The sequence below is a fragment of the Mus caroli genome, chromosome 16 (assembly GCF_900094665.2).
Source record: "Mus caroli chromosome 16, CAROLI_EIJ_v1.1, whole genome shotgun sequence".
In the NCBI taxonomy this organism is placed as follows: domain Eukaryota; kingdom Metazoa; phylum Chordata; class Mammalia; order Rodentia; family Muridae; genus Mus; species Mus caroli.
The window spans coordinates 23,629,611-23,648,790 of NC_034585.1; the positions used below are offsets into that span (position 1 = coordinate 23,629,611).

Sequence of the window (19,180 nt, forward strand, 5' to 3'; positions counted from 1 at the left end):
GGAAGGACTCTGGAAAAACAGTGGGTGTGACCCTAAATAATAGGCTGAGCAGCTCTCCTAGCATCACCATTCTTGAGTCTGTTGCTCCTGGGAAGGAAGGAAGGAAGGAAGGAAGGAAGGAAGGAAGGAAGGAAGGAAGGAAGGAAGGAAGGAAGGAAGGAAGGAAGGACTCTGGAAAAACAGTGGGTGTGACCCTAAATAATAGGCTGAGCAGCTCTCCTAGCATCACCATTCTTGAGTCTGTTGCTCCTGGGAAGACTTGTGTGCTGAAGAGAATGGGTTGAAGGTTTTTAAAGCCAGTAGGTACTCAGCTCTTAGTCCATGTTAACTGACTTCTCTAGGGAAACATCACATCCTGTGTCTTCTATTCTCTTCCCTCAAATATAAGAAGGAGTTGAATTCAATTGCACTTTTATCTCCTTTTAGTTTATCATCAGGGTGCCCTGAGTGCCTATAACCCCCAGCAATGGCTACTTGTTGAGGGATCAAAGATGCTCAGAGCTTTCCCAGAGAAAAATCTTCCACTGGGAGTTTCATATGAATGTGCATTCACTTCACTCTTGTTCCATATACTCACCCTCCTGTCCTCAAGCTCTTCACCATCTCCCTTTACCTCTCCCTCCCTCCATCCTTCCTCCTATCCTTTTCTTATTTCCTTTATGTTCTTATTCTTCCCTTCCATCTCCCTTTCGACTTGTGTTCCTCTTTTCTCCACTCACCCCACAAATATTCCTTAGCACCGACAGTATGGAAGTCACTGTAGTTGATTCCTGGTTATGTGGATTGTACACATCTGGAGGTGATTCTCAGTCTAGTAAAGGACACAAATTGGTGAACACACAGTCACAGTTCAGTGTGACAAGTACTATGTCTGAGGTTGAACAACCATGAGTGGACATCTTAGTCTGTCTTGGATCATTAGTGGAGTCTCCTAAGTAACTGCTAAGATAGGATTTGAAAATCAAGTGAATGAACAGAAGCAAAGAGTGTTCTAACCAAACAAATGGGATACACAGAGATATAGGTGTGATCGTGTTGTATGTTCATGGTATTATGGATACTTTCTGATGTAGACAGGAAATTATAGGGGCTAGGCAATCAAAGGTTTAAAGTATTATGCAAAATATAGGTCCAACCCCATAGGCAAGAAAGAGACAAATACATCCATGCCTTTTAGAAATATCAGCCTTTCTGGCTGCTCTTGGTGGGTGGCTCAAGGGGGTAAAATGAACTATGAGGAGACCTTTTAAGAACATTTGCATAAACCAGGAGGAAAACGGTGCTTGTGTAAATGATAATGTTAGTAAGCATAGAACAATGTGGGTAGAATTGTGAAACTCTAACTCAGGTGGGTGGGGGTGAGTGACTGCCTGAGCCCAGAAGGTAACAGGGAGAGAGAAGCCAAGGTGGAAGTCACCTCACTGACTTGGGGTGACTTGCAAAATCACAGTTGTTTTTGTTTGTCCGTTTTTCCTAGCTTAGCTTAGCATAGTGGCAGAAACTTTCAACAGTGGGGAAGTGGATAGACTATACCTTAATCTAGAGGCTCCTAGTTAAATTTTATTTGTCTCCCCTATACAAGGATAGTGGTAACTCATATGACCTAGCTTTCTGTGAGACTTATATGAGCCTCTGTTCACCAAGTCTTTACCACAGCACTAGGTAAACAGGAATCAGCCAATAAATGTCAAATATATTATGATTAATTCATAGTTCATTGTTTGTTTTGTTCTGGGGGAGGAAGTGACATTTTGTATAATGCTCACCAATCTGACTGACAAATGGAGTTCCGGTCTTATTTTTGCTATCGATCCTCTTAGAGAAATGTTGTTTATTTCTCTGGGCAATGATTTGCCCAGCTTTGTACTTATGAGTGATTATCGCTTGACTCAAGGAGCAAGGCAGAAAATGGAGTCCCATAGCAGAAGTTATCTATCTACCAATGAATGCTTCCAATGAACGAGGGTTAGGAGCATTAATTACATTATTATGATTCTAACTATCTTGTAGGATATGGAGTTATTTGTTTTCTTGCAGGGTATAAGCAATACTTACTTAAGAATGTTGCTGGCCTCTCCATTATCAAAGGGAAAAAATGTTTGAGTAGATGATTCAATTTCCAGTTAATTTTTTGTCAATTATTTTCCTGGAAATTGCTATACTCTGTGCACCATTATGATTAAATTTTTATTACTTCAAAAGAAGGCTGTTCATAGTAGAATTTTTTTCATCCTCATAATAGGTTTTCTCCTAGGATTTCTATTTGCCTTACTGATGCTATAATTCTTCCAGGCATAAGGTATGTATTAAAATTATTATGTATAATATGAGCACTGATTATTTATATACCAATTTGAGGTCCAGTTTGATTTTAAGGCTTTTAGCAAACATTTGAGACTGTGAGTGTACTCCTATTTGTCTCAAGATTTCCTACTGCACTGAGGTCCACGTTGCAGGAGCTGAGGGTGCATTCGGGCACATGAGCTCATGGAAAAGTTGTTACAGTGTTTTCCATTTTGTTGAAAGAATGAACAAAAGATGATCTATCAAGATTCACATTAAGCCCTGAATAAGAAGTATGTCTATAGTGAGATAAATGACCATTTTCTAAAAGGTCTGATCTCATACCTTGCTATAATATAAAGAATTAATACATCCATTTGGATCATTTTTTTAAATAGGAAAAAAAATTAAGAAAAATATCTAATCCCCTAAAGTGTTTAATAAAGCTGGTGGGAAAAGTGTATTTGGCCTAAATGGTGAGGCTTTTCTGGTTTGTTCTTTAAAGAGAACATTTTTTATAAAGTAAGGAAAAGGCATCTAATTGTTATTGACATACAATCTGTGACCTCTGACACGGGTCAGTTAGCCTTACTGACTGTGATGCTATGCTCTCTGAGGACAGCATTGTCATGCAGGCAACAAGAGAATTATAGCAAAATCTAAGTGTTTTCATAGGTTCTGCAGTGTAAGTCAAGTCATTTAGTGACAGGAGTTCTGGTGGCCAGTGCTATAGAAGACAAAAGCCTTAATGGACAACTGCTTTGAGATTCCAAATAGTCAATCCCAGGATTAAGTACTAGTTTATGACACTATAGCTCACCGGAAAGAGTCTTCATTGACATAATTTCTAAGGGACTTTGGAGTGATGCCAGGTCAGTATAAACCCTCCATTCTGAGTACAGTCACTCCAGCTCATGGATTTAACTGTTGTAGTTTGTTTATTCTGCTCACAAGCACATATGCACCCAGGCATTGTGGTCTATCTTTGTAATTCCAGAGCTTATGAATTTGAGATGTGAGGATTACTGCAAGTTCTAGGGGAGTTAGGGCTACTGACCCTCTGTTGTATCTAACCAGGAGAAAAAAATTAATAACTGAACATATGGACATGTGAAGCAAAAATTCACAGTGTCATATTGACCACCTTGTACTTCAGATCAAAGCAGGGTTAGTTATGCATTTATGTGGATTCACGGGAATCAATAGACTTTGTCTCCAATAAGTAACTATTGAGCATCTGTTGTTTATCAGGATGGGGGATGATGGAATCCTTGAAGCAGGGAGCCATATCTACCCTGCTTGCTGCTGCATTCCCAGCATTAATTGGCATGCCGGTTAGAACTTGACAAGCATTCAGTGACACAGATTAGAATGTAACATTGTAGAAAAATTCCTGTGGCATCACAGGTTGAAGGAGATAAACTCCTGCTAGAAAGAGCATAGAGAGATGTCTTATGGAAAAAGGAATGTCTTTTAAGTGAGACTTGAGTTTCAGGTAGAAATTTAACAAGTGGAGAGCAAAGAACATTGGTTTTAGTACAGACAAGGTTTAAATAACCCAAAGACCCGAGGAACCAGGTCTGTGCATGTGTGATGTGGTCTTTGCAGGGGTGGTGGGGACATGTTGAGAATATTTACATCGAGATACAAGCAGCCACTCACTGTGGCTGTTTCCATCCATAAACAGCTCAAGAACCAAAGCTGATCAAGTGGACAAGGGAAAAAAGGAAGCCAGGTGTCTGGATTGTCTGTGGTATCTCTCCACTTGGAATATCAGTGAGCAGGCAGGAGATGTGTTGTGTCTTCTGCTTTGTTGATGTTTTGGAAATTTTCATCTCTCTTGTGTGGGAAATGATCCATGTCTCACTCTTTGGAGAAATGACATCACTGGAGCAAAAATTTCTTCAACATTGCTTGCCTGTGTTATTCATACAATACCGATTGCATGTTAAAAACAAATAGAAACCTCAAAATTAGAACTTTCTATTTCAAATGGCTCCATGAGATTAAAATTTTACAGTTTTTGCCCTTTAAGAAAGGTTAGCCACACTCTTTAAGTACTAGTTAGCCTTTAAAGATCCTTATTTTAAGACTTCCAAGAACTTCCATTGGCTTGCCTTGCAAAATAGTTCCTAATAAGCCATGTTTTTCCCCCACAGGCAGAGAGGTTAACCAAAAGCACTAGAATATAACACAGAGGGCTTTCCTAAAATGATAACTTAAAATTTTTTTAACCTTGTAGTTTATGCACAAAGGCACCTTTAAGGGTGTCTACAGTAAGTGCTGCATTAAACACAGAAGTTTAGTTAATTAAGGCCACTCTTCTCACATATCTTGGCTGAGTGTGAATACCAAGCGATTTAATCGTGTGCCCCTGGGCATTAATACCTAACGAAATTGGATTCCTTGTTTCCTCTAATGACCTCATTGCTTTTCGAAATATGGCCATGGCAGGTAAATGATCAATAGCCTTGAAATTGACACCAGCACTGGGCCATAGCTGAATATCCTTGTTATTAAGAATTGTGTGTTACATCATGTATAGTAGGAATGGCCACCTATAATGCAACAAGAATAAGAAAGTATGTACCATCATTGTTTGGTCCACCACGCTAATTAGGATAAACTGGATTTATGAGCTGAGAGACGGGGGACATCGGTACTAACTAACCCTGCTTTTTTTTTTCATAGTATAGTGGGTCTGTATGTACCCTAACTGTATCAGTTTCCATAACAAATGACTTGAAGCAAATTATTCTCTCATTGTCCTGAAGACCAGAATTTTAAGATCAAAATCTCTTCAAGGTTCCAGTCAGTGTCTCTGAAGCTCCAGGAAGAACTGCTCTGGTACTTCCAGATTCTCGTTACTGGGGGTTGTCCATGACTTGTGAGTGTGTGACTGCCAACACAGAAGTGGTCCTGTGACCCCATTTCCATCTGCCTGTGCTTTTTCTTTGTAAAAATATGATAAGGACACCATGTATAAGTTTAGAGTCCCTTGTACAGCTGATGTGATGCCCTCTTCTCACGCCTGTAACTCAGTAGTATCTACAGGGCCATAGTCACAGGTTCTGGGGATTAAGATGGGTTTGAGTCTTTTAGAAGGCTGTCATTCCTTTCATTATGTCCTCATTTTTGCCACGGTCATTTTTAGTGAAACCAAGTACAGCCAGTACTTAACTCATGGTATTTAGAAAGTTACCATCATTTTCATTTGAGCTAACAATTTATACTAATTAGCAATTTTTAATATTTTAAACCACCCAGTCATTATCTTTCTTATACAGATGAGGAAATTGAAATTCAAAACAGGGAAGATCTTGCCAAAGGTTACTACATAACTATTAAAATTGTCAATCTCTGTTTTAAAATTATACTTATATGTGTGTATGTATGTGCATATCTTGCTTTGAAAATCAATGTGTCAGTTTGTACAAGATGGATTTTTCCTCATTAGAATTTTGACCTCTGTGTTTTTCGGAGTCTGGTAATCTTCCATAAAAATCAAGATTATTATTTTCAGATTTAAGAGTAGGGATAGCCTGCCAAAGTAATGATTTGAAGGAGAGCCTAGGCATGAGAATCAAGTTAGGACCTCTTCACTGAAGGTTGTTTTCCAATATTCAAGTACCAAATACAGAATGCCTTAGCCTGAAAGAGAGTTCTGAAATGAGTTGTACGTGCACACAAGCAAGACTTGGATATACACACATGGATGGCTCAGTTGGAGACCTGTATCCTGCATTATTATTGACTGTGCTGTTACAGTATTTTTCCTTCCTTATGCATCTGTTTCCTTGTTTGTAAATAGACGATAACAGCTTGTTAATGATCTTTAAGAAACAAATGACATAATAACATACTTCGATAGCTGGTACTTCAAATTATAGACTCAATATAAATGTTAATCATTACCAATTGCAAATATTTTACATACAAGACAATGATGAGAGTATCAGGAGAGTTTCAGCAAGCCCCAAATAGAACAAAGTGCAAAAGTTTCAGAGTGCTCACGTTACTATGTTCACAGTAATATGATTTCATTTTTTGAAAAGTGTTTTTCTGTTCTTTTACCCCCTCTGGACAACGTTTCAACATCTCTCCCATTGCAACTCTTTCCTGCTCTACTATCTTATTTATTCTTTGGGAATGGGGTTTTAAAATTGACTTTCCACAATAACTGCGAAGGTTTTCTAAGCTAACTTCAGATTTTCAAGGTAATGGAATCTGTAATTGAGTCTGAAGAAACAATGATATTGCCTCTGCTCCATATTCATGAGCTTTGTCAAGAATACTTGAAACTATTGTCTGCTGAGATATTTACTACTGTTTTTAAAAAAGTTTGTGCTGACTTACAACCCACCAATAAAGGATTAGAAGGGTCAGGATACTGGTACCTTTTAGCTCTAAGTGGATATCCTCACCTGCATGCCAATTCCAAGTAAACACGCTTTACAACTGTCCAATTCTATTAGATTACTTCTCAGACCCTTTATGTTCATGTCGTAGCTTAAGGTTTGTAGTATGTCAGTATAGCAGAGAGAAAGACAACTGGGGATGCTCAGTCATTTATTGCTGCCCTTTTTCATTTATTGGTTTTCTTTGCTAATTTTAAATTTATGAACCTCATATAAAACAGCATCTTTCTTCATGAAAGTCGATGTCTGTAATGAAGATGAATTAATGTGCCCTACTGATAGACTTGAGACATTAGCATTATCATCTATTGTTTTATAGATTTATTTATGCGTAAATGTTGGCACATGGAAGTGAAATAGATTGTCTTTATGTTAAAGCACGACTCAACGACAGAAGAATATATTCAGTTCTGGTTTTATCCCTCTCACCCATGACTTATTTTTCCACGTGCCACTTCCAATCAGGAAGTAAATTTATTTCTTGGCCCAGGAAACTTTTAATTGTCAATGTCTAAGGGAATATATTCTACTGGCATTGCTTTATATAAATAGACTTCTAGTTATGCTTGTAACCACTGTACTTTGATAACAAACATAGCTGAGTGACCATTTGACCAAGAGGAAATGGAGTTGCCTTTGCAGAGTGTTTCATACAGTGTCTTTTCCAACCTCCAGGTGAGCACTAAATGCAGAGGCCTGTGGTGGGAGTGTGTAACAAACGCTTTTGATGGGATTCGAACCTGCGATGAGTACGACTCCATATATGCAGAACATCCCTGTATGTATAATGTTAACCTTTCTGTTTGAGTGTGCCATGGAATACTGAGCTCAGATATCCATTTGTTGTATGGTATGAAGGATTTTAATGTGAAATATTGGCAATTAGAAATGGGTATCATTTTTGAAATATGAATGGAAACATATTGTATCATATTTCACCGTTCCTCCTGATTTTGCAAATTCCTCTAGAGTAAAATTATTTTCACAAGGGACTTTACACAATACCTTATGCATAATGGGCTAATAGCAAATATTCCAAGAAATGGAAACTTATCCTTTGGTATTGTGATTTTATAATTAGAATTGACAAGCTACATGAATAGCACTCATTGCTGTGTTTCAACTATGACTTAGCTAAAAAGTAGAAAGTTTGCTACTCTTTTTTCACTTGAAGAATTGCTAAGATAGAGTAGCAGAGACAGAGAGAGAGAGGGAGGGAGAGAGATGGGGGAGAGAGAGAGAGAGAGGGAGAGAGAGAGAGAGAGGGGGGGAAGAGGAAGAGGAAGAGGAAGAGGAAGAGGAAGAGGATATGGGGTCCATAGATGAAGACAACAGCGCATGTGAGGAACCATTAGTCTCAATGCTGGAGACAATTCCCTCATCTTTCTCTCTCTTAGCTCTTAATTCTACCTAGATATTAGCAAAGCCATGTGCCTATAAATAAAGCAAGCTTTTAAATTAACAATCCATTGTTAATACCCTCAACCTTCTTCACAGCATTGACATATTTAGAAATTTGAACCATGCCAAGAAATACCAGTCCTGCTATTAAAAGAAATTGCTTTTATGCGTTTCAAAGCCAGTGATGGGTGGTAGTGCTACAAGCATCAAGATAAAAGTGGGTCCTGTGCAATGTACCTCCCCCCCCCCCAGACATCTATTTTATTTCAGGAAAACACATTTAAAGAAAACAATCTTCAAAACATCTTCATCTGGTATTTGGGAGTTCAGTGTCTGAGATAATTTTTGCCAAAATTTATAAAGCCTTTTAATTACATTTTTGCTTAGAAATTTTTACAGCTTCACATTTTCCTCACTATATTCATCTCATTTTATACACACATACTTACACACACACACACACACACACACACACACACACACACATACACACACACACCATCCTGATTTGATGAAAAGGAAGAAATATATGCCTGTTTCTCACGCTGTTTTAAAAATGTAACGTGTGGACCAAGCCAGAAGACAACCATTATTTATTTATTTTCTTATTTATTTATTTATTTACATATTTCTGTATGTATATGTGTGGGCCTGGGCATATCCAGGTACAGTTGTGGAGGTCAGAGAGTCAGTACTTTCCTTCGTACTGGGTTCTGCTGTTTGAACTCGGATCTTCTGGTTTGGGAACAGACCTGTGTGCTGAGTCATCTTCTGGGTCTAGGAAGTCAAGCAAAAGTTAAAGTTTTTAAAATTTAAATACTGGTATACACAGTCATGGAAGAAGAATTAGAGCCATTCATTAGGGAAACAAATGTTGATATTTTAATATGCTCCTGTTAAAGATTTACCTGTACTATCTCATCTTTGTCTGTTGTTTTTACTTATTGCTTTCAAATGGTACATAACTTTCATTTGTATGCAAATATACATTCAAAGACAACAATAATAAACATGTGTTCTAGAAAAATAACTTCTCTAGATCCTCTTGGTTAGAAGGCTATCTACAAGGTGTAGAAATTTCATTTCATTTTCTACTAAATTCATAAAATCAATGTAGATAGCTTTTACAGTTTCTCCTGTATGTGGCACCAGATAGTTATTTGTGCTTTGGTGCATCTTTTGTTAAAAATAGTTTGAGCAAGCCCAAGTAAGAATGCTAACTCTGTTCTGGATGCCAGAATTCAACCCTTGACAAAAGAAATTCTTCCATAGGTTTCTTGATCATTTTGCTTGTAACAGATCTGCCCTCCTGGAACCAGACTGAACAGGGGGCTCAAATCCTAGAGCTTCATAGAGATCCTCCATATGGAACAGAACATGCAAGACTCTCTATAGGAAGAGGAAAGCAGGGCCAATGTAGATGTGCATGAATATCTCATCCTAACAGCACTAATGACTTTGGGTTGGCCAAAGTCTTCTCATTAGTAGAGGGCCCACTTATGTACTGAGTATTGAATTAAAGAAAAAATTTTAAAAATCTAGCATATAAATGTTAGCTCTTCATAATTTTTCTTTTATTTTTTTTGGTAAATATATGTATACATTGGATTTCTATTAGAAATAAAGACAATTTTTAAGATAGATATTCCTAGTCTCAGGATAAATACATACTCATGTATTGATAATTGACTTGGTTTTCTGTTAGAGTTGCTGTGAGAACATGTTCTGGCAAATCACTGCAGAGGAGCAAAGCTTTCTTTTGGCTCACAGTTAAAGGAGGCAGGAAAGTCAATGTAGCAGGGACTTGAACCAGCTGCTCACCCTGGGAAGGAGAGAAGGGTGAATGCTTGTGGCCAGTTCATTTTATCTTTTTTATATAGTCCATGGCCCAAGTCCAGGAAACAGTGCTACACACTTTTAGCATGGGATTTTCCATCTCAATTAATTTAACTGGTGAATGCTTCGCAGGCATGCTTAGAAGCCAAGCAATCCCTTGGAGATATGTCTAGGGGCAGTATCCTAGGTAATTCTATATCCTGTCATTTAGACAATCAGTAGTCACATCATAATAATACATGGGCATATACAGTGCATTCACCTGCTGATAAGATCGGAAGAATTTCATATAGTAATTTGTTTTCTTCTGCAAGTATATCATATAAATCTTAAATTTTTAAACAGGGAAAATGCCCTATATTTCTCAAAAACATAAGCCAGAATTTTATCTCCTCATTGAAAAAAATGTAAAGGCAAAAAGTTCCCAGATTTTTATGAAAATAAAATATAACTAGTATATATGAAATGAAAATATATTAATATTTTTTATGATCTAGGTAATATAAGTTGTTCATACTCTATTTTTGATGTAATTTTCTTCCTTTTTAGTATTTTGATTCAACCCCCAAACCTTCTTCTGTAGAACTCTGTGTAACTGCCACTCAGAGTTTTGATTTCACAACTACAGTTGCTTTATGATAGTTTTAATTTTCATGAGAAATTATAGCCACCCATCTTGAAGCTTGTATAGATATAAATTCTGAATTCTATGTATGGCCTTATGTTGCTGTGTCTAATCTTGTGTTCTGTGATGTTCCTGTGCAAGTTAATGTGTCTGTACATCTCTCCCTTTTCCTCCTTCCCACATTCCTCCTCTGACTACTCCTCTCCCACCCCTGCTCTGACTCCCTGATCTTGCAGTGAAGCTGGTGGTAACTCGAGCACTGATGATCACAGCTGACATTTTAGCTGGCTTTGGATTCATCACCCTGCTCCTTGGTCTTGACTGTGTGAAGTTCCTACCTGATGAGCCACAAATTAAAGTCCGCCTTTGCTTTGTTGCAGGGACCACATTACTCATTGCAGGTATTGGGCTTGATTTATTTTATTCAATAATCATGAGTCCCTGATCATGCTCGAGTTGTGCTACACGAACTTATCATTTCTCCTCATTTAAGACAGTCTATCCATACATATCTTGCCTCATGATAGTGTACAGCTCTTATATATACCAGTAAGTTTATTTAACAAACAACATATACTTGTTTTGAGAAAAGATCTTGAAGACCACTAAATACTCTTTTTATAAATCAATAAACAAAAATTTAAATTACTGAAGAAAATCCTTGTGGGTGTTACAAAAAAGATGAGCAAATTTGGTGACTTAAGATATCTAAAGGCTGGAACAATTATCTACAATTAGTCTGCCATACACAGAGTTTTAAAGCATGCATTCTGTTTTGTAGTTTTTTTAAAAAGGTTTTTCCAAATTAGTTGGTAAATGTAACAACGTTCAAAAAAGGGATGGTAACTGTCTTAGTCAGGGTTTCTATTCCTCCACAAACATCATGACCAAGAAGCAAGTTGGGGAGGGAAGGGTTTATTCAGCTTACAATTCCATACTGCTGTTTATCACCAAGGAAGTCAGGACTGGAACTCAAACAGGTCAGGAAGCAGGAGCTGATGCAGAGGCCATAGAGGGATGTTCTTTACTGGTTTGCTTCCCCTGGCTTGCTCAGCCTGCTCTCTGATAGAACCAAAACCACCAGCCCAGAGATGGTCCCACCCACAAAGGGCCTTTCCCCCTTGATCACTAATTGAGAAAATGCCCTACAGTTGTATCTCATGGAGGCATTTCCTCAACTGAAGCTCCCCTCTCTGTGATAACTCCAGCTGTGTCAAGTTGACACAAAACTAGCCAGTAAAGTAACTTATATCTTTTTATAATGGTTACATGTTTGAATACCTTAGATGAACAATTAGACTTATAAATCCAAATGTTTAAAATAGATATTACCAAATCTCCAAGAGTTGATAATATGCACTGTCCCACCACAAGAGGATAAGTATTTTTCAAAACACCCTCTCAACATATTTCATTGTCTCCCAGTTATCTCTTATCTGGCCTATGTTATACAATTTTTTACTTAAAATAGTGGAAACAATGTGCTATGATTTCAAGTGAGTCAATTATTAGAGAGGGAAAGCTGTGGGCTTCAGTCAAATTGTTGAAGGGATGTCACTTCTTGACCCATGCTTACATGCTCCGGAACACGATAAAATGATTGCTAGAAAAGATACAGTTTTTATATGGGTGTTATCTTCCCCTCCCCCTCCCCAGCATACTGAATTTCAATGAATTGGACACATTGTATATGTAGATACTGACTGCATTAATAAGATAACTCAGTTTACATGTGAGTGTTGACTGTATGTCCGGGACAGCATGCCTCACAGTTAGGGTTACTATTGTTATGATGACACACAATGACCAAAAGCAAGTTGGAGAGGACAGTGTTTATTCAGCTTACTCTTCCATATCATAATCCATCACTGAAGGAATTCAGGACAGCAGCTCAAACAGGGCGGGAGTTGAGTCAGGAGCTGATGCAGTGGCTTGTTCATAATGGCTTGTTTGGTCTGTTTTCTTAAAGAACCCAGGACCACTAGCCCAGAGACAGCACCACCATAATTGGCTGGCTTCTCCTCTATCAATCATTAAGAAAATGCCCACAATGGAGGAGTTAGAGAAAAGACTGAAGGAGCTGAATGGGTTTACAACCTCATAGGAAGAACAACAATGTCAACCAACCAGAACCCCTCAGAGCTCCCAGGGACTAAACCACCAACCAAAGAGTACACATGGAGGGACCCATGGCTCCAGGTTCATATGTAAGCAGAGGATTGCCCTATATTACATGAATGGGAGGGGAGACCCTTGGTCCAGTGGAGGCTCGATGCCCCAGCACAGGGAGATGCTAGGGCAGTGAGGCAGGAGTGGGTGGGTGGGTAGGGGAGCACTCTCATAGAAAGAGAAGAGAGGGAGGATGGGATATGGGGCTTGCAGAGGGGAAACCAGGAAGTGGATAAATTTGAAATGTAAATAAATATAATAACCAATAAAAATGAAAAGAAAACAAAAAGAAAATGCCCCACAGCCAGATCTTCTGGAGGAATTTTCTCATTTAATGTTCCTACTTTCAGATGACTCTAGTTTCTGTCAAGTTGACATAAGACTATTCAGCACAGAAGAGTTGGTCATTGCATGTTGGAATTGATTTTTGTATCTGTAGATGCATAGTGTACATAGAAGTGTTAACTGTGTATTTGGGAGAACATTGTTGCATGCTGGCTGTTTATCTGGGGCATCACTGTTTACACAAAGGTATCTGGGATAGCTTCAGTTTCAGGTCTTAGAAAACAAAAATATTTTTAAATATCACATACTTTCAATTAAAAACTAATGTATAAAGCCTAGTCCATGGTGGTACATGCCTTTAATCTCATCACTCAGGAGGCAGGTGGATCTCACCAATCTAATCTACATAGTAAGTTCCAGGACAGACAGTGCTATGTAAAGAAAATCCTTCTCAACAAAACAAAACAAAAATGAAAACAAAAGAAAACAAGCCCCCAAACCTTAAGACAGAAGAAAATTAATTTAGAATGAAAAAAATGTTCTGTGACTCATGTTTACAAGTTCCTGTGTTTTCAAATTTGATTTAAATATTTTCATTTATGAAGCTGTCATGAGCCATGTACGACATTCTCTTGAGCAACAAGCCATATATATGATGGGAGCCTCATGACATCATAATGGAGCTGATAATTTCTTTTTTTTTATTTTTTTTAAATTTCTTTTACTTGGTGATGCAACAACTGTCATATCATTATAGCATAAGGAATTACTCACAAATTTGTGGCAGTGTTGACCCACACATAACTTCAGTACATGCTACTTTGTGATGGTAATGGATGGTATGTTACAAGAGATTATATTTAATATAACATATTGTATCATTTCACTTTATACTTGATCTTAGCCAAAAGGCTTAGAAGTGATATCATTTCACTTTCAAAAGTTGTTTTCTGTAAAGCATTGGCCCCTGTTACAGCTGACTCCTCTTACTCATGGGTGCTGCATTTCTTAGCTGCATTGTTTTTTTTCTCTTGATATTGACCTTAATTTCATATTGTCTTGCTCACTATGGCCTTGAGAGAAATGAGCCATGATATATATTTTTTTTGTATATGTGTGTGTGCACATGTGTGTGCCATGTAGCTCAGGTATACAGTATGTCAACCACACAAATTTTCTCTGTTAGGTGATATATGGCTGTACAAAAATAACTTTGGAAAAATTGGAAAGTTGTAAATAGATACATCATAGCCATCATTTTAGAGTTTGACAAACAGATGAGCAGTGTGTTCTTTCATCTCAGAGCTTTGTGTTGTGGAGAGAGAAGCTGAAAGGCAATGACAGAAGCTGTCCAACATTCTATTGTTGCATGGTTCACCATAGCAATCTTACTGCATGCTTTTACCATGCATCTTTAACAGTAAGCAGATCCTTGTGACTTAAACTTGGAGACTGCTCTGCATCATTCCTGACCCCCTCGTTTCTTTCAGGTACCCCAGGAATCATTGGTTCGGTGTGGTATGCTGTGGATGTTTATGTTGAACGCTCCTCTCTCATTTTACACAATATATTTCTTGGGATCCAATATAAATTTGGTTGGTCCTGCTGGCTTGGAATGGCTGGGTCTTTGGGTTGCTTTTTGGCAGGAGCTCTCCTCACCTGCTGTTTGTACCTCTTCAAAGGTAAGAACAAGCAGAGGACTGGTCCCTCTTTTACTGTCATCTTTCCCAATCCAAAGGAAATGCACATCATATCAGACCACATAGCTCTGACACTCTTTGCATTTTCAGTTGTTCAAAGAAAACTAAATTGTAGCACTCAGGATTGATTCCCCAGTAATAGATATCAGTTGAAAAGGAAAGCCAGAACTGCATCCCACAACTCACTAATAGTTTATGGACAATGATCATTGTTGTGCATCTAACTTCACTAAAACAACTAAATTTATGTTTAGGGTTAAATGGACAACTTGGCTGAGAGTCAGTCAATATTTGTTAGTAAAGAATGTAATCTATGGAATTAGTGTTCTAAAAATCTACCTAAAATACTAAGATCTCTTCATAATAAAACAGAGGAATCTATTCATCACAATTTCAATATAAAGATAATTTTTAGATTAAAATACTTAGAACTTCATCTGAGATTCAGGAATCCTACATGATTTCAACAGAGACTCCTCTGTGTGCTGTGTGTGTGTGTGTGTAAAGGAGAGTGTGCATGTGCATGTGTGTGACTGTGTGTGCATGTGTACATGTCTTTGTGTGAATGTATATATGCATCTGTATTTATTTACATGCATATATGCATACATGTGAAAGTGTATATGTGTCTGTGTGTGTCTGTGTAAAAAGAGTATGTGTGCATATGTATGAGAGCATGTCTTTGTGTGTGTGAATGTGTCTTTATGTATATATGTACATATATGTTTGTGCATGCATGCATGTATGTGTGTGTGTGCACATTCATGAACATGCCTGTGTGCATTGGTGTGTGCATATCCTTGTCTGTCTTGGAGAAGAATATATAAAATGACTATTTTTTTCAGGGGGAGGTTGAGACAGGGTTTCTCTGTATAGCTCTGGCTGTCCTGGAACTCACTNTCACTTTGTAGACCAGGCTGGCCTCGAACTCAGAAATCCACCTGCCTCTGCCTCCCAAGTGCTGGGATTAAAGGTGTGCACCACCACGCCCGGCTTAAAATGACTATTTTTTTATTTTTGAATGTTAATTGGGTTATATGCATTTTTCTACATCTATCTCTTTTGAACAGATGTTGGGCCTGAGAGGAACTACCCTTATGCCATGAGGAAGCCCTATTCAACTGCAGGTGTGTCCATGGCCAAGTCCTACAAGGCCCCTCGGACAGAGACAGCCAAAATGTATGCTGTAGACACCAGAGTATAAAATCTGCCAAATGTTAATCTGTGTTCCTGTGCTGTTTAATTACTCAATCAATGTATTCAAGTTAATAAAATAAATGATTGACTTTGAAGCATTTATTTACATTTCTGATTCAAATTAATTAATTGTTGGTTCAATCAAAATGTTTGATTCGTCTCCCATGACTCTCTCTACTACGCCCCCAACAGTCTCTCTGTATTTTCGGTTGACACTGATAAAATGTAGAAATATGTTTTAGGTGTCTTTATTGCTTTTGGGGGTTATGGCACAGGAATATTAAAGTGAAGTGATGCTTCAGAAACACAAAGCAATTTTAAGCAAGTCCAAGGTCCTAATTTTGAAAGGATAGAGGAGCTTTTAGTTCTCCCTGACTCAAAGCACGATTTTTATTCTCTCAGGGAATTTATCAATAACTTGAAAGAAGGTTATTGTTCTAATTTTAAACTTGTATATCAGAATCTAACACACTCAAATATTATTAAACTGGAAAAAGAAAATACCAGTCCCATGTTCTTGCTTCCAGTGGATGCTGCAAATAGGAACTTCCCCTTCACACTCTAAATGTCAATGGTGAATGCTAAATTAACATTGGAGTCAGGGGTGATTTCTCCTCACTAATGCAAGAGGTCAGGTTATAATTTTCATAGCACTCCAAAGCTGCCTATACATAGACAATTCTTGTTCTATTGTATAATAACTTGACCAGGGAGTTACTCACATGTATATTGACAGTCTGAAATGGACTACATTAGAAATTACCTGCTAAGATGCCCACACATCTCCAGGTGCTCAGAATCTAGCTGCTTAACACCCAGTATGTTACAAGACATAGAAAACAAATATTTACTCTAATACACTAGAGTTGATCCTCAAATCTACTGAAGAAATTTCTCATAAAATATAAACAGTGTGTTTTTAGGAAAACAAAGGAGAGTATAAAAATGTAAAGGAACGAGTGTAGCCTCTACATGAGACACAGGCACATTTACAGTGTGGTCATCTTGAACATTCGAACTCATTGAGTTCTTGGAAAAGCTAAAAAAGTTAATCTCAAATTACCTGATATCTTCTACTTTAAACAGATTAACATTAATACTCTTGTGCTAACCTAAAAAATATAAAATAATCTAAAATTTAGTTCTTTGTAGAAAGAGCAGAAAGGAAGTTGTGAATTTCTGGACCCCTCCCCCAAAGTTAGGCTTCTAAGGACAATGTGAATATGAAATGATGAAACTTACTATGTGTAATGGACTCATGAAGATGTCACTGGCTGCCCATTTACTACTATCTTCTGGAAAGGTTCTAATCTATTCACACTACTAAGAGCAGCTGAATCCTCCTAGGACATCACAGGGATATCATTAATGGGGTGATTGACAAGTTGTAGATTATGGATAGTGCCTATGTGGATACTATATGCATTTCAAAACATTTTTGTGCTTTTTTTCCTCACTTTTTTTCTTTTTAATTTTGAGTGTTAGTTGGGGGTAGATGGGTATATGCCTGTGTGTGTGTGTGTGTGTGTATATATATATATATATATATATATATATATATATATATATATAGTAGTTTTCTAAAGTGTTGTAACTGATTTTAGTTCCATAGATGCATGAGAATTCTAGGTGCTACACATCTGTATAATCAGAGACCAGAGGAAGATGTCAGTTGGAATAGTGTTAATTTTCAAGTTGACATAATTTAAAATCATCTGGGAGTGTGTCTGAAAGAGGGGCGGTGCAGATCAGGTTGGCCTGGGGACAGCTCTGTTGTGGTTATGTTGACTCTATTGATTGAGCTGGGAAGACCACTCTCTGTGGGTGACTCCATTCCCTCAGCTGGGGTTCCTGGACTGTAAAAGAGATGAGAACCAAACTGAGCTCAAGCATACATGCACTAATTGATTGGCTTCTGCTCTTGACTATGGATGTCACGTGACTAGCTACTCCATGATCCTCAGCCGTTATTTCCCTACAGTGATGCACAGCAAACTGGAATTTGGAGTCAAACAAATCCTCTAATTTGAAACTCTTTGGTCGGGATGATTTATCATCTAAACAGAAAATGAAGCTAGGGTATGAGGTGCTCTTTGTCAATCTTATTGCACTGGGACAGGGTCTCTGGCTGAACTTGAACCTGGTAACCAGAAGGTCTCATCAATCCAACCATCTCCACCCCACACTACAACCCTCCCCCGCTGGGGAAATAGGCTTATGCAACCACTCCCAACCTTTGACTTGGGCATTGGGGATTCAAACTCAGGGCCTCATGTTTGAGTAGCAGATGTGCTTAGCCGCTGAGCAGTCAGCCTGTCAAGCCTTCAACTTTGTGGTTTTTCTTTTACTTTATTTTTTTCACAGTATCTATTAGATAGTATGACAAGTATCTCACAATTCTCCTAAGGAAAAACCTGGAAATTAAATACTACTGTAGATTATGTACGGTTTTGAATTTTAAGGATTTCATTTGTATGAGACTATTTCAGAGACTGGTCATAATTCATATGTCCAATTATTTTGAAACTTTTTATGAATTAAAATGTTTTGTATGGCATAGAAGTAATATCTGTATTTTGGATTTTGAAAGTTATTTGAAATATTTATTCTTAATACACTATATTTAATAAACTGTTACAAAACTGCCTTTAACTATTTTTCATATAGTTACAGAATCAAAATAGATATTACATAGTTAAGGATTAATGTGATGAAATGGTTGCTCAAAATGCCAAGAAAGAAAAAGATAACATAAGCCTATGTGTACACACACAATGCTAATGGCTCAGGCATGAAAACAACCAAAAAGATGCTGAGTTCTAGCATCCAGTAATGGCTGCTCATCACAATAGAAAGAGTGGGATAAAACTCTGCAATGATTTTTACCTCTCCCACAACACATTGAAACCCACCTTTTGCCATTGTACACTTATATGTGCATTATAGGAAGATGTAACTGACAACAGAGTTGAGAATACAGTTTATTTAAATATTGTGTTGGAATTAATTTCATGATGATCAAAGAACTGAGAAAAACACAAAAAGAGGAGCATTGTTTATTCTGGTGTTGCTCTGTATTTTATATGTTAGTCTATCTTCATAGGCAAAGCATGCCAGAGAAGGGAGTCTTCATCCTGACCAGGAAGCAAAAGGTAGAAGGAAGGATCCAGAACAAGATGCCAAGGACATACCCCCAGGGACACATTCTCAGGGACATGCCCCAATGACTTTCCAACAACTCATCATCCAAACTGGGACACTTTGAC

General features: G+C 37.7%; 1 protein-coding gene across 1 annotated transcript in view; it reads left to right on the plus strand.

Moving 5' to 3' along the window:
- Positions 1–17,415, plus strand: part of Cldn16 (claudin 16) — a 21,559-nt gene extending 4,144 nt beyond the window's left edge. Inside the window, exons 2-5 of the mRNA XM_021185449.2 lie at positions 7,377–7,479; positions 10,800–10,964; positions 14,508–14,699; positions 15,788–17,415. Of these exons, the coding sequence (XP_021041108.1) occupies positions 7,377–7,479; positions 10,800–10,964; positions 14,508–14,699; positions 15,788–15,921 (594 nt within the window). The 3' untranslated portion in view covers positions 15,922–17,415. The remainder of the gene's footprint in view (positions 1–7,376; positions 7,480–10,799; positions 10,965–14,507; positions 14,700–15,787) is intronic.
- Positions 17,416–19,180: the final 1,765 nt, after the last annotated feature.